The sequence below is a fragment of the Ochlerotatus camptorhynchus genome, unplaced genomic scaffold (genome assembly GCF_037179485.1).
Source record: "Ochlerotatus camptorhynchus isolate MF236.1 unplaced genomic scaffold, CSIRO-AGI_Acam_v1.1 ptg000038l, whole genome shotgun sequence".
Taxonomy (NCBI): domain Eukaryota; kingdom Metazoa; phylum Arthropoda; class Insecta; order Diptera; family Culicidae; genus Ochlerotatus; species Ochlerotatus camptorhynchus.
In genome coordinates this window covers 174,576-199,798 of record NW_027040529.1, presented here as the reverse complement: position 1 = coordinate 199,798, position 25,223 = coordinate 174,576, and the positions used below count along the sequence as shown (strand labels likewise).

Sequence of the window (25,223 nt, the reverse complement as noted above, 5' to 3'; positions counted from 1 at the left end):
ATTCCTTGCAAGACAATCTCTTGAATCTCGATGGTGGTTCCAAGATCCGCATCGGTTGCATTCAATACCAGTTCGACCAAAATTCTCCCACTTCCGTTCACGCTTTACAGATTGACCATAATTTCCACCTCTTGATCCTGATTTCCTGTCCGAATCCATCTTAACCAATGCTACTACGCCAGCTTCAGAACGAAGCGGTTGAGATCTCTCCTTCTGCTTTATCAATATTTCTCGATTCATAGCGTAATTAATTAGCTCATCCAGACGCCCACATTCATCAGGATAGCTCATCCAGGTTCATAATACTTTCAAGGCCCTTATCACGGATTCTTTCATCAAAAGCTCCAACCGTTATTTGCTGCAACAGCTCTTTCTCCTCGCGATCCCGGAAGTCACAACGTGCTGATTGTGTACGTAATCTCAGAATGTAACAGTTGAATGATTCTCCGGCTTTCTGTTTGAGCGATCTGAATACTTCCAGCTCGACCCTCTCATTTCGTTTTCCTACAAAAAACGCATTCAAACGCTTTACGCCGTTGTCGTATTCCGGAACTTCCTGCGGAGCGAGTGGTACTTTGACCGGACCTGGATGAATTTCCCCAACCACCGGTGCTAAATTATAAAATATTCGCTGTAGACCTCTTCCGCCTCGAGCCAACATAAAGAGAAGTTTCTCATGCTGCGATTTGACATTCATCAGTTCTAGAATGAGCTCACACGCTCTGTGCCATTCTTCCCACTCCTGCCGCAAATTGGAAGCATCCACCGAATCATTGAAGCCGTCCAAGTGAAAGTACTTTTCAGAATCCATCTGTGAAATAGATAGTAAGTTTTTCAATCGCTCATACCTGCCGAACGTTAACGCTCTTCATTTATTTGAAAACAAAATATATAAATCTCACTTTTCATTTCACTTCTCACCGATAAATGTCGAAGAATCAGAAAAAAAAAAACAAATCAAAAACATTCAACCTGACACCTTTTTATTTTGTGCTATAAAAATTTGCTTTTGCATACATGTCTCAGATATAAATTGGTGTGACAACTGTGCTCACACTCACACTTTCAAAATTTTCTACATGTATACATCTTATTGCGTACCCTTAGCAGGTTGCCTCTCTTTTCTTACGCAGTCGAGCTTTAATACAATTGTTCGTTTTTTCATTCCATTGTATGTGTGCACTTCGGTCGTCAACCGGTCTCGCATCGTTTTATCTCTCATTGTTTTTTTTTCTTCGTGCTCTTTGCCCAGCGCTACGGTCGTCAACTGGACCCGCATATTTTTCCATCGTGAACAATAATCTTTTTTCAAATTTTTTTTTTTTTTTTTGTTTACTGTGAACTCTAAGTTAGCTTTATTAATCTTCCTTTGCAAGCACCGTGGCTATTAACCAGCATCACATTCACATCCTCATATCAATACAACTCTTCACTCTCAGCCTCCATTTCCCACTCCCATACAAAAAAAAAAAAAAAAAAAATTGATTGATCTAGATGTTGAACGGATTATAAATCCAAGCTTTTCGCACTTTCACCTACTCACTTCAAAATCGTACCGGCTGCGCCAATTTGTAAAATCCTCTCCCGGTCCGTGATATTCCTCCAAAATATTTCTAATTTACTCCACCAATCTCACGCTTCAACTTTACTTTTATTCGTCCGATACTGATCACCATTCACATTCAACTGCCTCTTCCTACCCTGTGCCCCACTCACCTATCCTGTCGGTGTCCTCCTTTGCTCTGTTTTCCTCTTTCTCTCTCTCTCTCTTTCTCTCTATCATCACCAAGGGGTGTGACACTTAGTTTAAGAAACAACTGGTAATCATGGACTCTACAGTCCTAAGTAACATTGATCGATTCTCTTCGTCGACTTTATTTATCTTTAGTTAATAACTTGACCACATAACCGTTTCTTGATGTGTTTGTCGTATTAGATGCTAGATAAAATCTTCTTTTATCGATCTGTGTGTTAAAAATACCTGGGATTGTCTTTACATGGCCGGGGGGATACAAAGAGAAAGTCGACGAAGAGAATCTGTCAATGTTACTTAGGACCTAATGCAATGGTCAGCTTGAATTGTTTGTTGGGTTGTTCAAATAAAGTTCAATATCATAGTAGCGATTCAAGATAGCGACTTTGAATGTTCACCTAATTTTGAGTATGTACAAAAGGAAAACCAGAGTGAACTTGATCAAAAAATTTATGACCGGAACATGTCCTGCAACCACCCAACGGTTTTTTTTTATTCAGTGTATTTAGCACTTCGAAATAAAGGTAAAATTGATTTAAATGACATGTTCGAGTATGGAGATGAACCATGGCTGAAAGTCTCTTTAATAAAGGAAAAAAAATGTTCGAGTAAGCGCAGATAGCCCAGTACCGCTTGGTAGATTACCTTTTCGTGGTGCGTTACTGGCATTAAGGGAGATTTCCGGTTCAATATTTTCAAAAAATCGATTTTTTGCATGAAATCAAAGCTAAACATGTCTAGAATATGTGGGTAAAAGGATATTTCGATCCGGCAAATATTTACGTCGCTACAGGCCTTTGAGTGCATCGACCTCCCGAGCGGTATGGGTCGCGCAGGTATAAGAAAAAATGTTTCGCAAACTTTAAACGCGTTTTTCTCGAAACTACATTTTTCAAAACTGCGAGCACTCTAGCTTTTGAACGGTTCAACCCATTGACTTCGTTCTTTGCTTCCCTTATTGAAAACACTTTTCTTCATGGAATGAACTATAGACTCAAGGAGAAATGTGCAATTTTCGATTTTTCACAGCCTGTCAAAGTCAAAAAATCGACCGAAAAAAACGACTTTTTTTTTTCAAATGCCCGCCATTTTGTCAAATTTTGAGATTTTTCAAAGATTCTAGTTCATTCCATTCTCTGAACTATACTCTTCAAGAAACTGATCCGATTTTCTTTCTAGGTGACGATTTGCGACCTCTAGGCTGCTCGCAGTTTTGGGAAGTACCCGCCGGGCAGCCGCCATATTGGACGCCATTTTGGATTTTTGGACTTGAAAAAATTCCCAGTTGTAGAGCAAGAATGAATAAAGATTTGACAAAAAAACTTTACCAGTTCCTTGGGAAAAAAAATCCAAAGTTTAGGTCAATTGAACCGGAAATCCCCCTTAAGATCTGCAACCGAAGCCTGGTTCGAACTACTTCAAACTAGAGGAACAGATTTTTTTGTAATCAAAGGAACACATCTTAGTGCGTTTTACTTTGTAATGCCTTGTTAATAGCGAAAAGACTCGGTTTTGTCCACCGAGGATGATCTTGAAACAAGGAAAAAATGAGTTAGGTAGTTATTTTTCATCTACGTGATTCCTAATCTTTTATTCGCTGTTCTCTAGTTTGAAGTGGTTAAGACTAGGATTCTGATGCATGGTCATTATCGGTGTTATTGCTAGATTTTGTTGCTAAGGAATCCGTTTTTGACTGCAAAAGGGGCGCGCCTTTGGAGGGTGTTTCAACACTCCAAAGGGTATAAAGAGCGGGACCTTACAATTAAAGTCGGATGCTTGCGATAAAGGCAAGAATTTTGACTAGAATGGGGTACGTTAAGCGTTTGCTTGGGACCAATAGGCTAGTCAAGTAGTGAGCCAATTTAAAATCGTTAGTTTCGTATTGATTGTTGGTAATATGACATGCACTAAACAAAGGACACGGGGTATACCACAATAGATCAAATAACTGGTCACAGTGGATTTATGTCCCGAACAGAGGAAAAAAAAGCGCAGATAAATTTAAGACCAACAATTGAAAAGGCCTCACCTAAATTTTGTAAACAAACCTTGTAAGGCCATTTTGTCACTAACCGAAGTCCGCTAACGCAAACCAACAAAATGAACAGCCACCCAACAAACAATTTTAGCTGCAGAATAGCTTATACAGCCAAAATTTGCCTTATGCAGCTAATTTTTGCCTGTATAAGCTAAGCTGCAGCTAAAATTGTTTGTTGGGCAGTCCGCATCGTGCTCTCTTGCCGTGCTGATCTATTTGCTTTTTGCTGAAGGAAGTGTTACTACTACCTAAAGCTACAACAAATTTAAACAGCACTTTCCAGTGCTCAACCTGTAAAAAAAAAATTTCCACCTTGTTCAACTCTTATTCCTCTTCGATCCTTGTTTGGACCCTACCCGAGGTAATCCTTCTTGGATATCGTTTTGGAAAATTCCTCTTCGATCCTTCAGATTCTTATAGTAATCTGCTTGGAAGTCGATTTGGATAAAAATTTACTGCCGCCATGGCGCCTAAACGCAAAAAAAGGGGCAAACTGTTGACCCCCCTTCTGATGAAATTAATTTGTGTAATCAATTTGATTTGCTCACGGATGATGAGAATGATCCATCATCCAAGAAAAATTCTAGTAAACTTTCCCGGCTTAATGCCAAGAAGGAAAAGATTCCCCCTATTGTGATAACCACTTCCGATTTCCATGCTCTTCGCATGGAACTTTTGAATTTCGTGAAAGTTAAGTTTTCACTACAAATTGGACGTCGGGGTGAATGCCGTGTATTGGCTGAAACCTTGGACGGATTTAAATGTCTTCTCAAGTATCTTACTGAGAAGAAGCACAAATTGTTTACTTACGACACCAAAACTGAACGTGTGTTCAAGGTTGTCATGAAAGGACTGCCCAGTGGTGAATCCCTGGATCAGATCAAAGATGAACTGGCAAAATTACTTGGAGTTGTGCCACTCCAAGTAATCAAAATGAAAATAAAATCCCGTCCTGGCGATTCGCGCAACGGGATTTCTAATGATTTTTATTTAGTTCACTTCAAGTCTAGTGAACTAAACAACCTTAAGGCCTTAGAAAAAGCTAGCCTTATGCTCCATGTCCGAGTGAAGTGGGAACACTTTAGGAAGACTGGAGGAAATTTACAAAACCTCACTCAGTGCCGTAAGTGCCAGGGATGGGGCCACGGAACTAAAAATTGCTACATGCCAGCTAAATGCATGAATTGTGGTGATTCCTCTCACGCAAAGGACGACTGTCCTGTGAAGGAAGATCCAAATTGTGGTGAAAACCACAAATCCAATTTTTGGGAATGTAAGTTTCGCAAAGCGATCCTACAATCTCGTTCTAAGTGACAGGTAGGAAACGCTCAACATTTCCGACCAGGTACAAATTCCTCTGCTGTTAACAACGGTCAGCGAGGAACAAATTCTACATTCGTACCCGTAGGTACAAATATCACCTCTGCTTCAAATTTTTCATCTGTACCTACTCCCCTCGCTGCTAACAATGTTCAGCGAGTTAATGGAGCTACCTATGCTGCTATTGTAACGGGTAGAAATCAAAATACTAACCAAAGTAATTCTAACGGAAATTTTGAAAATTTTGACTTAGGAAGCATTACCAACAATCAATACGAAACTAACGATTTTAAATTGGCTCACCACTTTAGTAGCCTATTGGTCCCAAGCAAACGATTAACGTACCCTATTCTAGTCGAAATTCTAGTACTACGCAATGTTTGTTTTGATTCGCTATGAAAGTTTGACAGATAAAATGAGGGGTTATTGATTTTTCCTATGTTTCGAGGGGTGAATCATTTAGCTTGGGACCGAAGAGAGTACCAGAGCTGTGCCAAAAAGTTGAGCACGTTATTTCGGGACCTTCTAGTCTTAGAGTTACCTCTATGGCATTACTGCCCCTAAAATGGAATTTTTACAGAAATCATTAATTGACATGATTTCTGATATGCTTAAATCTAACTCCATGTTTGATGCTATTCAAACTGGAGTAAAATTTGCAAATAATATTGTCATGACTTTAAAATTCAGTAATGGATTTTAAAGCATTAAATATTGTAAATTGGAATGCTCGATCTCTTAAAGATAATGAAGACGAGCTGTTTAACTTTTTGAGAGTTCATAACGTGCATATTGCCGTTATAACTGAAACGTTCCTTAAACCTGACCATAAGGTTAAGAAGGACGCAAATTACTTGATTTATAGAAATGATCGTCTTGATGGACCCTGTGGTGGCGTTGCCATCATTATTCATAGACGAATCATACATAAAATTCTTTCTTCATTTGATACCAAAGTTTTTGAAACTTTGGGAGTTTCTGTTGAAACAAAATTTGGACAACTTACGTTTATAGCTGCCTATTTGCCATTCCAATGCGTAGGCCAGCAAAAGAATTTTCTCAAGGGCGACCTCCAGAAACTTACCCGTCATAGGTCTAAATTCTTCATTATTGGTGATTTTAATGCAAAACACCGCTCATGGAATAATGCTCAAAGCAATTCCAATGTTAATATTCTGTTTGATGATTATTCTGCAGATTATTACACTATTTAATATCCAAACAGCCCAACATGCTTTTCTTCAGCAAGAAATCTCTCAACTATTGATTTGGTCTTAACTGATTCATGTCAACTTTGTAGCCAACTGGTTCCCCATGCTGACTTCGGTTCTGATCACCTTCCAGTAACTTTTGAAATATCCCAAGAAATAATTTGTAATCCCAACAGCTCTACTTTCAATTACCATAGAGCTGATTGGGAGCAATATCGAACATTTATGGAATATAACTTCGATCCAAACATTCCTTTGCAAACCAAAGATGAAATTAATGCTCTTGAATCTCTGACTACTTCTATAGTTGCAGCAAGAGCTGCCTCAGTACCAAAATGCGAGGTTAAATTCGATTCAATTATAATAGACGACGATCTTCAGCTCTTGATCCGTCTTAAAAATGTCCGTAGGAGACAATATCAAAGAACACGCGATCCTGCCATGAAGGTTATCTGGCGGGATTTGCAAAAACAAATTAAAAAGCGATTCTCTGCCCTGAGGAACAAAACTTTTGAAAATAATATTTCTAAATTAGACCCGAGTTCCAAACCCTTTTGGAAACTCACAAAAATTTTGAAAAAACCTAAAAAGCCTATTCCAGCGCTTAAAGAAAGTGGTAAAATTATGATCACAAATTTGGAAAATGCTCAGAAACTTGCTAAGCAATTCGAGAGTTCCCATAATTTCAGTTTGGGTCTTACTAGTCCTAGTCCAGGTTGCTCGGGATTTTCTGAATATTTTCTCTCGGGAAAATATTTTTGATGATTCCTGGGGGACTGATTTGGACGAAGTAAGGTCTATAACTAAAAAGTTTCAAAATATGAAAGCTCCAGGTGATGATGAAATTTTCTATATCCTCATCAAAAAACTCCCAGAGAGTACCTTGTCTTTCTTGGTAAAATTATTTAACAGATGTTTCCATTTGGCATACTTTCCTGATAAATGGAAAAATGCAAAAGTTGTTCCAATTTTGAAGCCGGATAAAATTCCAGCTGAAGCTTCTAGCTACCGCCCAATAAGTTTGCTTTCTTCAATAAGTAAACTTTTTGAAAAGATAATTTTGAATAGAATGATGCTTCACATCAATACGAACTCAATTTTTGCAGATGAGCAGTTTGGATTTCGCCATGGGCATTCAACTACTCATCAACTCTTAAGAGTTACCAATTTAATTCGTTCAAACAAATCTGAAGGCCACTCAACTGGAGTTGCTCTTCTAGACATAGAAAAAGCATTCGACAGTGTTTGGCATGAAGGTTTGATTGCTAAATTGAAAAAGTTTAATTTTCCACTTTATATAATGAAATTAGTTCAAAATTATTTAACTGACAGAACTCTGCAGGTAAATTATCAAAATTCCAAATCTAATCGACTAACTGTTAGAGCAGGAGTTCCTCAGGGTAGCATTCTTGGGCCTATATTGTATAACATTTTCACTTCGGACCTCCCTGATTTGCCTCAGGGTTGCCACAAATCTTTGTTCGCTGATGACACAGGCATTTCCGCTAAAGGAAGAAGTCTTCGTGTTACTTGCAGCAGACTGCAGAAAAGTTTAGATATTTTCTCTTCTTATTTACAAAAATGGAAGATTTCTCCCAACGCTTCCAAAACTCAACTTATAATATTTCCACAAAAGCCTAGAGCATCCTTTTTGAAACCTAGTAGTAGTCACATAGTCACTATGAACGGAGTTCCAATTTCCTGGTCAAACCAAGTGAAATATCTTGGATTAATACTTGACCAAAAAATAACTTTTAAAGATCACATTAAGGGCATTCAAGCTAAATGTAACAAATATATTAAATGTTTGTATCCTCTTATAAACAGGAAATCCAAACTTTGCCTGACTTCTAATATTTAAACAAGTTTTTAGACCGGCCATGCTTTACGCTGTGCCAATATGGTCTTGTTGTTGCACTACCAGGAAAAAAGCACTTCAAAGCAGATGATTTTGAAGTTGCCTCCCTGGTACAGTACTACCGAGGTACATAGAATTTCGAATGTTGAGACTTTAGAACAAATGTCCAACAAAATAATTAATAATTTCAAGCAAAAACCGTTGCGATTAATTCCCTTTATACTTAGATAAGATTTAGTTTTAGTTTTTAGTTTTAAGATATCAATTGTTATACTGACATGCAGGTTAAAAAACCTGTTTAAAATACTGAATTGCCAAGACATGAACAATGTAAAAACACTTAGATATATATCATAACAATTAAGGCTGGTACGTTACTGCAGTAACTGGAGCACCTAGGTTAAAAAAAATGAAATGTAATTTATTTTAAATTTGGAACAAATAAAAAGTTAAAAAAAAAAACAAAATGAACAGGTGGGGAAATTCTTCTCTACCCGTTTGTGCTTTAGATTTGCGAATGCAGATTTCGGTACGCGATAAAATGGCCCCGAAAATGGCCTTACAAGGTTTGTTTACAAAATGAAATTGAAGCCTTTTCAATTGTTGATCTTGAATGGCAGGATTTGTGTATTTTCAACCTATGTTTGGGTAGTTTATACTAGGATATCTTTAACTTTAGGCTGGGCAGTTTTAGCCTAATTTAGGACAACACTGAATTTATTGATTTTAAATATTTGTTAACTTTATTTTACTTTAAACCCCTATAAACAGCTGCTCAATTTTGAGTAATTGCATGTCCAGTATATTATTGTTGCTGCTCAAATTGAGTATATTTATTCCACTGATTTTTTTTAACTGCAAGCACATTAGCTGATCGTCAGTCATATGTCGAGTAAAAAACTGAATTCGATTCGACCCTAATTCATGCCCATTATTATTTTCTTGCTAAGGAATCCGATTTGGACTGGTAAAGGGTTGGCGATTTGGAGGGTGCTTTAACCATAGAGGTAACTCTAAGACCAGAAGGTCCCGAATAAACGAGCTCAACTTTTTGGCTCAGCTCTGGTACTATCTCCGGTCCCAAGCTAATCGATTCACCCCTAGAAACTTAGGAAAATTCACTAACCCCTTATTTTATCTGTCAAATTTTCATAGCGAATCAAAACAAACATAGTGTAGAACTGGAATTTATACTAGAATGGGGTACGTTAGTCGATTTGCTTGGGACCAATAGGCTAGTCAAGTAGTGAGCCAATTTAAAATCGTTAGTTTCGTATTGATTGTTGCTTTAACTCTTCGAAGTATATAAATAGTAGAAATACTCGAGGGAGAGATGGGCGGAGAGAATATTTTGAGCCAAATGAACTGTCAAAATCTGAGCCAATCGGACATTCCAATTAGAATTTTTCCGATTATTTTTTATTCTTACTAGAATAAATTTGAGAGTATTGCAATCGAACAGAAATTCCTTTATGTTTTGTGTGCTTCTCAAATTCAACTAGTTTTTGGAACCAAAAACAATATTCTAACGCTCTTCATTAATTTATCTTCGTTGGTTAATAAATGGCACCAAGAAATGTGCAAAATATTGCAATGTAATCAATTATTATTTTGCACGTAAATCCAATCAAAAATAAAAGTCATTTGAAATGCTAGCTTCTAGCTATGGGTTGCAAGATAATTTAGGAACAAATCCCTGCTGCCAAATTGTATTTTGTTTTCTTCGCCTATCTCTCCTTCTGAGTATTTCTAATAAATAGTGGAACCTTTCAATTGGAATTGCTTGCGTTGAAAATAAGAATGGAAACTATCAAATCCGAATAGGAGAAATGGATGTAATGTCGGCCTAAATGCCCTTAATTTGGGCCCATACATAAATTCAGCAATCGACTAAATTTTCAACAGCGACCAACAATATCCCTTTGTAACGTCTTTTTTTTTTATCTAGTTCGTTTATTTGGAAGGCTCAATCGCGTTAGCTTTACGGAGCCGATAATTCATTGTTCACTGTGTGTAACAAAATTCACTTAATTCTATGTCGTTGGACGTTGGTGACGTTGGATTACGTGGTCGTATATAATAAAGTTATTTTTTAACTGCGGCAGGACTTGTGTTTTGTGTGGGAATGGGAATTTGATCTATGACTATGATTTCCCTGAAAAGAAGCTGTTGATAAGAATTTTAGTTGGGAAATGTTCAGAAATTTATCCCTTTTGGAAAATCTTAGTGGCCCTGAAAAGGGCCGATGGTAGTACAGGCATGAATACCATGATACTGTTGCACCTGAAGTTTTTGACATACTTTCACTGATGGCTTCACGGGGATCCTGTTCAGCCATAGCAAGATGTGCGCGTGAGGACTTCCACGGTGCTGAAATTCAATCGTGTCAACCAGCTTGTTGAAGTACACACAGCTCGTGACTGGATTATCATTGACCAAAGTTGCTCTTTGTAGTGCAGTCAATTCCTGGATAGGATTTGTTAAGTCATTGCCATTGTGTCCTTCTGACAATCGATGTAGGAGATTCAACAAATGGGGTTACTTCATCTCATTTGCACTGAGTGTGAGGAACATTGTAGGCTTTCCCAATTGTCACATCATGGTGAACAAATTTCTCTTCCTTTGTACTGTACTGAATTCGGTATTGAGGAAGGATAGATTTCGCTCAATGCACTGCTCCATGAATAAGGCGGTCCTTAAGGTTGACACCTGTAATGTTTGCAGTCCCCGTGCACTTAAAAGTGCATTGCAAGTCTTCGGAAACTCTAAGGCTTTCATTGTCATATACAACAAATGTTGTGGTTTGGCCAAACAGCTGTCTTGACGACGAGTTTCACTGGATGCCATCATGAAATATGTCACCTGAACCCCTGGATTGAATTTCCATAGATGGCCGAAACGTATGGCAGGAAAAGCTATCTCTTTGTGTGCTCATCATATATTAATGGCAGAGGAACCCTGTTTTGCGCGGGAGCGATCTCCAGACATCTCATTCCATAGGAGCGTTTCCTGTTGCCCAAGCAGCCATTCTGACTCATTATCCACGGCAAAGGTTTCCAGCTCAATTTGAGGAGCCACTACAGGGGTTTCAAGTCCATCTATGGCGATCTGATCAATTTTGATCCCGTAGCGGCGGTATAGTGGTGTCGTAATCTAATAAGAAAGCCACGCTTTAACCGTAGTTTCCTTTATAAAGTCGGACAAGTACGACGACTTATGGATTGCGAGCTATTTGATGACGGTCTGATCATCATCGAGCTGATAGGGAAGAGAGCGTCGTCTCTCTTACACAACGCAAACGGTAGGACAACATTCGAGCAAAAAGAAAATTATCAAATAACTATCAAGTGACACATGTGATTTCGTTTTAATTGCTCAATTTGGTGTAAATTAAACCATTTCTGATCAGAAATGTTGTAACTAGGACATCGTTGCTTGCTATTTTCAGAATTTACACAAGCACAACATCAGCAGCTCTTAGTATATTAAAAACTAAAATAAATACATTTGTGACGGCCTTCGGCGACAGTGTCGTATGACAGAGCCTGTTGTATGACATTTTAGTTTGGTACTGTAATTGTTTTGCAAATATCGGAAGCAATGGCAGTCGATTATCACAGAGAGACGTTCACTGAAGAAAAAATCCATAGAAACTGTACCAAATTCCGTAGATTTTGCCTACGGATCCGTATTTCCGCAAAAATTTGCAAAAACCGTAGATCTACGGAGATTTCCGTAGATCTGGCATCTCTGGGGGGGGGGACAAGACAAACAAAAACTAATAAAGAGAGACAAAAGACAAAAGGAATTAAATTCTTATACTAGACATTTGAAGAAAAACATAAACGGACTGCATATAGCAGAGATCACGGGTTGCCAACACGTCTCTGATAGGAACATAGGGTTGTCTTCCTTGGGCCTCGAGGGTATTCAAAAGTCGCTCTCTGGCGGCGTCATTATCCGTACATTGCCAAACTGCGTGTTCGATGTCATCGTAACCGTTTCCACACCGACAGATGTTGCTGTCCACGAGGTTTATTCTATTGAGATGAGCATCTAGCGAGTAGTGGTTGGACATAAGTCTACTCATCACGCGAATGAAGTCACGACTTAAGCCCAAGCCTTTAAACCACGCTCCCGAAGAAACATTAGGAATAATTGAATGTAACCACCGTCCAAGATTTCCAGTGTCCCAATCGGTTTGCCAACTCGAAAAGGTACTCTGACGCACTAAATGGTAAAATTCATCGTGTGAAATTTGCCTGTCATACAATTCGCCTTCCTGTGCGCCCACCTTTGCGAGAGAGTCCGCCTTCTCATTGCCTGGGATTGAGCAATGTGAGGGGACCCATACAAAGGTAATCATATATGATCTTTCGACCAGCACACACATCTGCTCCCTTACCTTTGAAAGGAAATAAGATGAGTGCCTACCTTGTTTCATCGACCGAATAGCCTCAATCGAACTGAGACTATCCGTGAAGATGAAGTAATGGTCTGCGGGCATGTTGGAAATCATCCCCAATGCGAAGTTGATTGCTGCCAGCTCAGCAACAAAAACGGAACAAGGTTCCTGAAGTTTGCGGAAGGCGCTAGAGTTTTCATTGAAGACACCGAAGCCAGTGGATCCATTGAGACGGGACCCGTCTGTAAAATATCTCTTTGTAACGTCTTAATGAATCGTTAAACTAGATAAAATTGATAAATAGCAGATTTTTTAGCGATGGGCCCAATCTCAGATCCATGGCCAACATTAGAGCCATTTCCCCTACCACAACAGAATAAATTACTGGTCGCAGTATGTCCGGAACAATGCAAAAAAGAGGCTGAACCTTCAAAAGAAATTCAAGATCTATAACAGAACATTTTCAGTATTGTGGGAAAGTTCAAGGTCGCGGATTTTAAAAATCATTTGAAAAGATGGAATGATTATGACATAAAAGTATTTTGCAAAATCTAGTATAGAGCTACTATATAGTGTTTACAGCATAACTCGAGATCGTTCTTCCGTCAATTTCCTATTCCAGGTCTCTTCCGTGGAAACATAGTTGCCATCAACTATCTGCACAAGCGATCGGTCGACATAACGAGAACCATTCGGAAGGAGTTGAAGCAGATGCGAGAGCTACGGCATGAAAATCTGATCACATTTATCGGCGCTTCGGTTGATCATGGCATTGTTGCAATACTGACGAGTTACTGTGCCCGCGGCAGCCTGGCCGATGTGTTGGCCAACGAGGATCTTACCCTGGATCATATGTTCGTATCGTCACTGGTTAGCGATATTGTGAAGGGACTAATCTATCTGCACGATAGCGATGTCGTATCGCATGGCAATTTGCGGTCGAGCAAAATCCTGATTGATTCGCGATGGGTTGCCCAAATCTCGGACTTTGGACTGCATGAATTCAAATCTGGGCAGGAAGAACCCAATAAGTAGGTTAGGAGTGCTGACAAAAGGAAATTGAATCCAAGTTTTATCCGTTTGTAGATTTGAAAAGGAACTACGCCGAAGTCTTTGGAAAGCACCAGAAATCTTACGAAACCCGAACACTCCGAGCAAAGGAACCCAAAAAGGTGATGTATATTCGTTTGGAATAGTTCTGTACGAAATTATAGGCCGGAAAGGGCCCTGGGGAGACATCAATCTTAATTACCAAGGTAAAGAAAATAATGTTAAATAGCTACATTGTGAATTGTGTAAATTTCGATATTCTGCAGAAGTTATTGCCCGGGTGATTTCACCGCAGAACTACGGAATATTTCGACCTCCGCTGCGTGGTCTTGACGCTCCGAATTACGTTATTCAATGTTTGCAAGCGTGCTGGGAGGAAGAACCAGATGATCGTCCTGATATCCGCTTGATACGGGTCAAGCTGAAGCCAATGCAGGCTGGATTGTAGGTTACCCTTATTGCTTGATCTGAGTTTCTACTAGGAGTTCTCGTTTTCTACAGGAAACCCAATATATTTGACAACATGCTAGCGATTATGGAGAAGTATGCATACAACCTGGAAGGAATCGTTCAGGAACGGACTAACCAATTGACGGAGGAGAAGAAGAAAACTGAATCCCTTCTTCTGAGAATGCTACCAAGGTATACCTATATAGTCTTTACACCTTTGGACAGTGGATTAAATTTCGAAATTTATAATATATTGCTTTTAGAAGCGTCGCCGAGTCCCTGATGCGTGGAGAACGCGTCGAAGCGGAGTGTTTTGATTGCGTCACAATTTTCTTCAGCGATCTAGTTGGGTTCACCGAGCTGTGTGTCCAAAGTACACCGTTCGAGGTAGTGGAAATGCTTAATGATCTGTACACGTGTTGCGATTTCATCATTTCCAGCTACGATGTGTACAAAGTGGAAACAATAGGTGATGCATACATGGTTGTCTCTGGACTTCCGATACGGAACGGAGATCGTCATGCTGGGGAAATCGCTTCGCTGGCTTTGCACTTGCTGAAGTCACTTTCGAATTTGGAAATTCGGCATCGTCCAGGGGAGTTTATTCAGATAAGGATCGGCATCCATTCCGGACAGTGTGTTGCCGGTGTGGTTGGACTGAAGATGCCTAGATATTGCCTCTTTGGAGATACCGTGAATACAGCTTCTAGAATGGAAAGTACTGGGGAATCAATGAAGATTCATATTTCATCGGTTACTTATAACCTATTGAAGAAGATCGGTGGCTACAGGTTCGAGGAACGAGGTGTAATCAAAGTTAAGGGAAAAGGTGATATGCGGACGTTTTGGTTGGTTGGAGAGGATGACCAAAAAAGAATGGACAGATTCGGATCGAATGAAGCTGTGAGAAATATGTGTAAGTTTATGTTCTATTTGTTTCAGTACTGTTGTGTATGACCTTAATTTAACTTTTGCAGCATTATCGATTATCCCAGATTTGATTTGCACTCCCGGTCAGTCTCAAGTCGAGCTACGTTATACATCCTCTCGACAACCTTTACATACCTGCAGTGACCAGGAGCTGCCTGCAGGCAATGTACCCGTGAACATAGGTTGTTACATCTGTCACAAGCGGAAAGTCTATCAAATGCCCATGATTCCACATGCATCATCACAGAGTTATTCGGTAAACGGAGCTGGTAACGCTGGAGACGAAGCCGTTTGCACCTGCCGCCGGCAGCACTGTCTGTTTGATTATTACAATGATAATCTGATGACCGTTAGAACCATCCGGGAGCCGAGGTCGGCTCCACAAATAACGTTTATGCAGTGAACCACAGGACTGATGAGTAATCGTAGCAACGAACCGGTTTCATACAAATACTGAATGCTAAACGTTATACAAATTTATATAAAAACAGCATGCATATTGGTTGTCATATTGAATGTTAATAGATGTTTTGCCGGTGGTAAATGTTGTTTAATAAAAATAGATCACTGAAAGAATGGATCAATTTCCTCTAGCATGTGTAATATGCTCCACCAGTCAGGTCAGGTCAGTCAGGTTCTGATTATCGGAATCTTATCTAATTTAATCTAATACAAACCCAGAACAACATGTGAAAAGGGCATACAAGCTTTTTGTAAACAAACCTTCTTATGCTCTTTTCTCGTCACCCATATGACACCAACGCAAACCTTCAACATCACCGGTTAGGGGACACTTTCCCCTTCCCGATGATATTGCTGGTTTGCGTGGGCGACCCTCGGTTGGTGAGAAAAGGGCCTACAAAGGTTTGTTTACAAAAAGCTTGTATGCCCTTTTCACATGTTGTTCTGGAAACGCCAAATCAGGTCCTTTAAGATTTAACATTTAAGCTCATTTAGTTGCTAACTTATACCATAGAGGTAACTCTAAGGCTAGAAGGTCCCGAAGAAACGCGTTCAACTTTTTGGCTCAGCTCTGGTACTTTCTTCGGTCCCAAGCTAATCGATGCACCCCTCGAAACATAGGAAAATCCACGAACACCTCATTTTATCTGTCAAGCTTTCATAGCGAATCAAAACAAACATAGTGTGGTACTAGAATTTCGACTAGAATGGGGTACGTTAATCGATTTGCTTGGGACCAATAGTCAAGTAGTGAACCAATTTAAAATCGTTAGTTTCCACTGCACTGCCTGATTGAACAAGTATTATAAGTCTATTATTATCATGTTGATATAATTATGATATGAAATGGAACTACCAACAATCAATACGAAACTAACGATTTTAAATTGGCTCACCACTTTAGTAGCCTATTGGTCCCAAGCAAACGATTAACGTACCCTATTCTAGTTGAAATTCTATTACTACACTATGTTTGTTTTGATTCGCTATGAAAGTTTGACAGATAACATCAGGGGTGTGTGGATTCATGCAGAATATGCAGGGGTGAGTAAAATAGCTTGGGACTGCTTGGGACCGTTGTTCTGGTACTGAGTGAGCCAAAAATAATAATGATTTTCTTCGGGACCCAGTGGTCTTAGAGTTACCTCTATGGAACTACCACCACCGACGAAGTGACGTGCCAGTTCAAAGAGCTACATTCAAATTCTTGCCCAAGACGCCATATTTAAGACTCATCCGATCGCGTCATTTCGTGAGAAAGGACACGAACACACGTAAAATTTACATTGACATGGTTTGCTTCTCGCCTCGTTTGACAGATCTGATCGCCCGTTTGACAGATCGAATCGCTAATTGGACAAATAGAATTGTGGACAAACGAAATGGTCCAGTGGCATGTCGGTTCGTCGGTGCTACCACTCAGTGTAGCAATACAACCAAAGATGAATACTAAGATGAAACAGTCGAAAGAAAAACTTTCTATTTTAGTGTCCTCTTTCACGGTCCCTTTCATCCAGCCCAGTGGCAGGCGCGTAGGCAACATGTTATACCGTGACAGCGGGCCCAGCACAGCAAAATAAACGACCGGGACATGCTGCCTACTGTCAAACGCTGCTGTTGGTATAGGCAAAGATGAATACTAAGATGAAACTGTCGGAAGAAAAACTTTCTATTTTAGTGTCCTCTTTCACGGTCCCTTTCATCCATTGAATACCCCTCGTATTCAAGGTAATTTTGTGGTTTTGCTACCCCCTCGGTAGAGATGAAATTTTGCACTCATTTTTATCAAAACAAACCCACCAAAATCAGAGGTGTCCCATTTTTTAATTACTCGATTAAAAACTAATCAATTTTTTTTTGTTCGTTGTGCTGCCATTTTTCCACCAATGAGAGTGCAGCACATGTTTGAAACGATCGGTGATGATCCTCTGGAGAAGTTATTGCTTATATCGGCATATATCGGTTATTGCAAATATTTTACTTTTCGGTTCGTTAATCGATTAATCGATAATTCGAATGAAAATAGGCCATTACTAGGTGAATGTGAAACGTCATTTCAAATATATGGATCGTACATAAATAATGATACAAATTATCACAAAATATGTCCACACGGTAACTGAAATAAACACGAGTGTTCACCGGTTGGTATAGGCCTTGTCATTGGCCTGCTTTCATCCAATGAATATCCCCGTATGCAATGTAATTTTGTGGTTTGTGGCAGCCCCTCGGTAGAGATGAAATTATGTGCTCTTTTTTTATCAAAACAATAATCACACCAAAATCAGAGATCTCCTATTTTTTAATAACTCGATTAACAACTAATCGATTATTTTTTGTTCGCTGTGCTGTCATTTTGCCACCAATGAGAGTGCATCACATGTTTGAAATGATGGGTGAGGATCCTCTTGAGAAGTTAATGCTTATATCAGCATTATATAACCGATTACAAATATTTTACTTTTCGGTTCGTTAATCGATTAATCGATTATTCGAATAAAAATCGGCCATCACCAAGGTGATTTTTGCAAATGTAATCGTTCTTATTTAAAATAGTTCCAGTGTACCAAAATTGATGAGATTTTGGGTTTGGGTTCCATTTTTAATGCAGATTACGAATATGAATTTACCTCAATACCCTTAAAGAACCCAATTGGGCGATGTTGCCTATGGATTCACCCAAACGTTTTTGGCCCTTCATACATTAGCAGGTTGAGAACATTAGAGGTTATTAAACTTGATCAAGGGGAACAGCGAGGATTGTCCACAGTCTACACGGTAACCGCAAAATACCCAATAATGACTACAAAGTAAGCATTTTCGAGGGAAACTGGGACTACCCATTAAATGAGTAAAATTTTACCCATTTATGAGTAATTACAACTACAAAAATAAGTAGTAAGTATTCATTTTTGAGTAACAAATACTCATAAATGGGTAATATGTTTACTCATTTAATGGGTAGTCCCAGTCTTCCTCGAAAATGCTTACACGGCGAATGAGAACGACCCAAATTTGAGTTTAGTTCACTCATAATCGCCAAAAGTGTAGGAACTCAGCGATGAGTAAAATTTGTCTCATGTTTTCCCAGGTTTTTCCAGGATTTTCCAGGGGAAAATTCCCGAATTTGAGAAAAGTAAAAAATGGATTCATTCAGTCTATTGGTACTACTCCGAGACTGAATAAAATTTTCGTCAATTTCCTCATTTTCCGGCAGATTTTTTAGGTTTTCCACAGGAAACCACGAGACAAATTTACTCATCGCTGAGTTTCTGCACTTTTGGCGATTATGAGTGAACTAAACTCAAATTTGGGTCGTTCTCATTCGCCGTGTACTTTGTAGTCATTATTGGGTATTATGTGGTTACCGTGTACCGACAGTTGTATCAACAATCAATACGAAACTAACTATTTTAAATTGGCTCACCACTTTAGTAGCCTATTGGTCCCAAGCAAACGATTAACGTACCCTATTCTAGTTGAAATTCTATTACTACACTATGTTTGTTTTGATTCGCTATGAAAGTTTGACAGATAACATCAGGGGTGTGTGGATTCATGCAGAACATGCAGGGGTGAGTGAAATAGCTTGGGACTGCTTGGGACCGTTGTTCTGGTACTGAGTGAGCCAAAAATAATAATGATTTTCTTCGGGACCCAGTGGTCTTAGAGTTACCTCTATGGTTGTATCATAGAGGTAACTCTAAGACCGCTGGGTCCCGAAGAAAATCATTATTATTTTTGGCTCACTCAGTACCAGAACAACGGTCCCAAGCAGTCCCAAGCTATTTCACTCACCCCTGCATGTTCTGCATGAATCCACACACCCCTGATGTTATCTGTCAAACTTTCATAGCGAATCAAAACAAACATAGTGTAGTAATAGAATTTCAACTAGAATAGGGTACGTTAATCGTTTGCTTGGGACCAATAGGCTACTAAAGTGGTGAGCCAATTTAAAATCGTTAGTTTCGTATTGATTGTTGGTTGTATCAACCGGTCCGCACTCGTGTTTATTTCAGTTACCGTGGGGACGTAATTTGCGATTAGCCCCGGTCCCTTTCAAATTGTATCATTATTTATTCCTTATATTTGAAATGACGTTTCACATTCATCTAGTGATGGCCGATTTTCATTCGAATAATCGATTAACGAACCGAATAGTGCAATATTTGTAATTGGTTATATCATGCCAATACAAGCATTAACTTCTCCAGAGGATCGTCACCCATCGTTTCAAACATGTGCTGCACTCTAATGGGTGGAAAAACGACAGCACAGCGAACAAACAATAATCGATTAATTGTTAATCGAGTAGTTAAAAAATGGGACATCTCTGATTTTCGTAAGATTGGTTTTGATAAAAATGAGCGCAAAATTTCATCTCTACCGAGGGGGCAGCAAAAACACAAAATTACCTAGAATACGGGAGGTATTCATTGGATGAAAGGGACCGTAATAGAGGACACTAAAATAGAAAGTTTTTCCTTCGACTGTTTCATCTTAGTATTCCTTCTTTGGTAGTACTGACGGTAATTAAAATTATCTATCCGTTATTAATGTAATTAAAAGTATTGAAAATATAATTAATGTACTTTAATTACGAAATTTCAATTGTAATTAATGGAGTTAAAAAGTAGTTATTGTTCTATATTGTGTAATTGGGTTGTTTAACAATGTTTATACATCATCTGATAGAGCTTCGTTTTCTGAGCACAACGATATTTTTATCGATCCCGTAGATCCCGATTTTTTAATCAAGATTTAAATTTTTGATCATTGACACTAGATCTATTCGTTGACAGCACGCTCCCATACAAAGTCCCACCAAGGAGCGCTAAGATGATGATTTTTGCTAATGTAATCGTACTTATTAAAAAAAAAGTTCCAGTGTACCAAAATTGATGAAATTTTGGCTTTCGGTTCCATTTTTAATGCAGATAACGACTATGTATTTACCTCAATACCCCTAAACAACGCAATTAATGTAATTAAAGCAGTAGTTAATGGAATTAATTTAATTAACCACTTCATTCGAGCAGTTAAAATGACGTTTACTACCACTCGAACTTTGAAATAAAACATTATTTTGAGATTTTTTCTTCTAGACACTCGAAAAAAGTAGCCAACATTTGTGCGTTTCATAAAAAAAAAGAAATTATTTGGTCCAGTTTTGTGAAATCGCTGGTAGAAAGTCACGCCAAAACTGCTTGACAAAGTGGTCAATTGTTTTTGTCTCCCAGAAGCTCCGTTATCGACAGGAAATTTTTCACTTTAGAATGAAAGTAGCAAAAAATCTGGTTGCCGTTTACTCTGACGAAAAATAAATAACAAACAGTGCTGATTGTTCACTACATCTTCTTTTGTCGGGTCTCTTATTATAACATCGACTCTGCATGAAATAATCTATGATTGATTTTTCCTCAGTGTATCTGTCATGTAATAAACAGGTTCAGCGCACCCCTCGGCGAGTGCAATTATTCAGTGCCAACATTTCAAAAAGCCTAAATTGCTTTTGCAATCAATGGTTTTAGTCGCTAATGTGTCGTGAATTAATGCACTCACATGCAAATTAAAGACACTATCAGGTAGATGAATGATTTCTCTACCTGCTGGCATAGCTAATTTGCATAAGTAAACTTTATTTGCGATAAATCGGTAATTGAGATCATTTTTTTCTAAAGCAGTTTCACCCTAATGAAATGCTTGCACCATAATAATTCAAGCTGATTATTGCATTAGGTCCTTAGTAACATTGTCAGATTCTTTTTGTCGGCGTTCTCTTTGTATCCCCACATTCGAGTTTTTTTTCGGTACACATATCGATAAAAGAATTTTTATCCAGCATCTTATACGACAAACATAACAAGAAACGGTTTTGTGCTCAAGTTATTAAAGAAAGAGAAAATCGACGAAGAGAATCGATCAATGTTACTTAGGACCTAATGCAATGTTCAGCATGAATAAAATTGATCTTTCTAGCCGATCTCACTCACACAGCCAAATCCAAACACGACCGTCACACAGCAGCATCTGTCAAAATTGTTCTTATCAGCTGTGACGAAGTTGTCAAGAAAGTGAAAATTTTTGTATACGTCAGATCAAATGAAAATTTGAGGACTGTTTTTCTCAAAATATTGCTGAATTTCCATACAATTTTACTGTTTCATTGTCGGGAGTCGCATTTTGGACAGCCTAGAAAAGTTATCGAAACAGAATCATCATGTTCCGTTCGTCTAATTTCGATAAAAGTCTGGGTATGTGGAAGGAAGATTTTGTGCCGTGGAAGTTTTTTGTTTTTGTTTTGAATTTTATGATTTTTCAATGGTTCAATTTTCTAAAAATAATAATCGTGCAATTTACAGATAGTGCCACCAGCAACCTTATCCTGGAACCGGATTGGCAAGCAACGATGGTCATCTGCGATACCATCCGCCAGGGTGACGTCACGTAAGCTGAAGCTTTCATTGTTTCGCGAAAATTTTGCTCTCGGATGAATCATTGTTTTTCTTGTTTCGATTTTCCCTATATCTTTCAGGGCCAAATACGTGATGCAGCAGCTGAAGAAAAAGATGTTTTCGCCGAATCCGCACACGGCGCACTATGCCCTACTGGTGCTGGAGAGTGTTGTCAAAAACTGTGGGGCTCCCATTCACGACGAGATTTCGAACAAGGCCAATTGCGAGATGTTCCAGAGTCTGGTGAACAGCAGCCCGCACGACGAGGTTCGCATGAAAATGCTAGAACTGATTCAGGCCTGGGCTTGTGCCTTCCGCACGGTGTTCAAGTATCGGTCGATTCGGGTAAGTTCGTCAATACGCAAGATTAATTCAATTATCACTATTGATGTGTGTGTTGAGGTGACAACGAACGGTCGTAGAAAGTGTCGAATCGGGAGAGACTTTCAGTGTTGTCTGGAGAGTGTAACAATCTGATGTGTTGCAGTAGACGTGATAAAGTGGAGAATTTTTGTTTGATAATCTAATTTGCAAGTGACTCATATTCATTGTCTATGCTTGTGGTTTGAAAGTTGAAAAAATGGGGGTAATAAACGAGTTAGCAGATCGGTTGACTATTCGTATATTGAATTTGTACCATTTTCATCTTCCTAAAGATTGCAATACAACCTCGAATCATATAATATCATTATTGCCTATTTCCATTCCAGGATACTATGAACATTTTGAAGAGCGAAGGACACAAGTTCCCTGAGCTGAAGGAAGCGGACGCTATGTTTACCTCGGAGAATGCCCCTGATTGGGCCGATGGTGAAGTTTGCCACCGTTGTCGAGTGGCTTTTTCGTTCACGCAGCGAAAACATCATTGCCGCAACTGTGGTCAGGTGTTCTGCCATCAGTGCTCTTCTAAAAACAGCACTTTGCCCAAGTTCGGCATTGAACGTGAGGTCCGTGTTTGCGATGGATGCTATGCTCAACTGCAGCGTCCGACACCGACTCTGACGAAGAAGGCTACCGAGGAGGAAGATTTGCCTGCCGAGTATCTAAGCAGCTCTTTGGCTCAGCAAACTCAAGCGCCAGTTCGCAAGACGGATGAGGAGCTGCGAGAAGAGGAAGAACTACAACTGGCATTGGCTCTTAGTCAGTCAGAAGCGGAGACGAAAAAAGCTGGGCAACCTCGTAAAACGTTTCATAAGTCTCCGAGTCCTGAGCCTGTCAAGGTTCAACGTAGTCCAAGTCCGATCGAGGAAATTCCTTCCGATCCGGAACTCGCTCGTTATTTGAATCGCAATTACTGGGAGCAGCGTCAAACGGCAGACTCCCCGGCTTCACCTTCCGCTCCAAGTCCGATGCCGAGTCCAATGCCCGTTCAGCCCACTTTAATTGTGCCGAAAATGGGCGCTGAGGATGCCGAGATAGATGAATTTGCAAAGCTGATGAAGACCCAAGTGGAGATTTTCGTTAATCGCATGAAGTCCAACTCCAGCCGTGGACGCAGCATTTCTACTGATAGCTCCGTGCAAACGTTGTTCATGAACTTGACTTCGTTGCATTCTCGTCTTTTGACATTCATCAAAGACATGGACGATAAACGCATGTGGTACGAGCAGCTTCAGGATAAACTAACTCAAATCAAGGACTCACGAGCTGCTCTTGATGTTCTTCGCCAGGAACACCAGGAGAAGTTGCGTCGAATTGCCGAAGAGCAGGAACGACAGAAGCAGATGCAAATGGCACAGAAGCTGGAAATTATGCGAAAGAAGAAACAAGAATACCTTCAGTATCAACGTCAGCTGGCCTTGCAGCGCATCCAGGAGCAAGAACGAGAGATGGCATTACGTCAGGAGCAGCAAAAAGCGCAATACCGCATGGGAACCGCCTTCCCGTTCATGTCCCCTCCAAACCAAGGGCAACCACAACATTCCCCAGCTCATGTTGGAGTTGCAAACTATCCTGGATATGGCTATCAGCAAATGCCAACTGGAGGCACACTTCCCCACTATGGCCCTCCGGGTAGTCAGCCCGGTATGCCGCCTCAAATGGGTCAGCAACTATTTTCTCCGCAGCAAGGGCCTCAATCAATGCCCGGTGGCGGCCAATTTATGGGTCCTGGTATGCCTCAAGGTCCTCCTGGACCTGATGTCAATACTAACCATCCTCAGCAACCACCGTCAGGACAGCCAGGTCAACAGCAACAACAAGTTCCGCCTCCACCGGGAATGGCTCCTCCGCCCGGCATGAACATGATTCCGCCTTCGGGAGTCGGTCAAATGCCTCCACCTGGTCCTCCAATGATGGTACCTCCACAACAGCCACCGCAAGGTATGCCGATGGGTATTGCAGGAACGCTACCACCCGGTGGTCACATGCAGCCTCCGCAGGGACTTTCCGGTGGTGCTGAAGTACAACAACAGCAACCACCACCACCAGTTGTACAACAACCCAGTGGTCCACCAACAGCACCAGTCGTAGCTCCGATATCAGCTCCAGCTCCAGTTCAACCTCCAGCAGCACCGTCTGCTCCCGAACCAGCAACGGCCGAACTGATCAGCTTTGATTAAACATATTTACAGAACCGTATTTGTGCAACATTCAATAAAATTATACTAATCCATAATGGCACAAGGGTTTTTGAACATGCGCAGTATGCATAGAAGATTATTATATCCATTCTTAAATATCTACCAAGCGCTAATGATATCGAATATTAATGATTGCGTAATCTATGCGAATCTTATATATTTTGAAAATCTGGTTATCTCGTAGCAAAGCCGGTAGCTTTTCAAATGCAATCATCGTGAGTAATTTAACCTCAATTGTTGTTCCCATAATGTTAAATGTACGTGCACTTTTCAATTTAATCAATAAAATTTCAAACGTATAGAGTCACTTTTTATTTCAATCTACAGTTACGTAAACATGGTAGGTATATGTTGCAGCCAACCACATAAGCAGGGACAGTACCGGGGGCCTCATAGCCTAGCCGGTAAAGGCACGGTATTACCAATCCGGAGGCGGCGGGTTTCGATTCCCGGTTCGGTCGGGGGAATCTTTCGGATTGGAAATTTTCTCGACTTCCCTGGGCATAGAGTATCATTGTGCTTGCCACACAATATACAAACTCATGCACTGGTATTGGCATCGAAAGCTCTCAATTAATAGCCTTGGAAGTGCATTTAGAACACTAAGTTGAGAGCACGCAATATGCGCTACGTAATAAGCTTGAAATGCGAATTAAAAGAAGAAGGGCCTACAGGTGAACTGGAACGCACGGAAGGAATGCGAAAT

General features: G+C 39.9%; 2 protein-coding genes across 3 annotated transcripts in view; both read left to right on the top strand.

The window, feature by feature from the left end:
- Gyc32E (Guanylyl cyclase at 32E) overlaps positions 1–15,502 on the top strand; it is a 54,869-nt gene extending 39,367 nt beyond the window's left edge. The window contains exons 13-18 of the mRNA XM_065234590.1: positions 13,208–13,616; positions 13,672–13,841; positions 13,902–14,079; positions 14,137–14,277; positions 14,349–15,001; positions 15,063–15,502. Of these exons, the coding sequence (XP_065090662.1) occupies positions 13,208–13,616; positions 13,672–13,841; positions 13,902–14,079; positions 14,137–14,277; positions 14,349–15,001; positions 15,063–15,418 (1,907 nt within the window). The 3' untranslated portion in view covers positions 15,419–15,502. The remainder of the gene's footprint in view (positions 1–13,207; positions 13,617–13,671; positions 13,842–13,901; positions 14,080–14,136; positions 14,278–14,348; positions 15,002–15,062) is intronic.
- Positions 15,503–21,565: 6,063 nt separating this feature from the next.
- Hrs (Hepatocyte growth factor regulated tyrosine kinase substrate) lies at positions 21,566–24,783 on the top strand. 2 transcript variants are annotated; one of them, XM_065234431.1, is made up of 4 exons: positions 21,566–21,734; positions 21,843–21,927; positions 22,016–22,280; positions 22,646–24,783. In XM_065234431.1, exons 1-4 carry the CDS (start codon positions 21,701–21,703, stop codon positions 24,494–24,496), a joined length of 2,235 nt encoding a protein of 744 aa, XP_065090503.1. In that variant the 5' UTR covers positions 21,566–21,700; the 3' UTR covers positions 24,497–24,783. The 2 variants fall into 2 exon arrangements, with proteins under 2 accessions (XP_065090503.1, XP_065090512.1); XM_065234440.1 differs by lacking the exons at positions 21,566–21,734; positions 21,843–21,927; positions 22,016–22,280 and adding an exon at positions 22,408–22,521.
- Positions 24,784–25,223: the final 440 nt, after the last annotated feature.

What these genes read in the sequence shown, in the direction of transcription:
- Hrs (XM_065234431.1), top strand. Translation starts at nt 21,701, where the DNA reads ATGTTCCGTTCGTCTAATTTCGATAAAAGTCTGG. An exon ending in TAATTTCGATAAAAGTCTGG is followed by an intron (nt 21,735 to 21,842) that starts GTATGTGGAAGG and finishes TGCAATTTACAG; the next exon opens with ATAGTGCCACCAGCAACCTT. An exon ending in ATCCGCCAGGGTGACGTCAC is followed by an intron (nt 21,928 to 22,015) that starts GTAAGCTGAAGC and finishes TATATCTTTCAG; the next exon opens with GGCCAAATACGTGATGCAGC.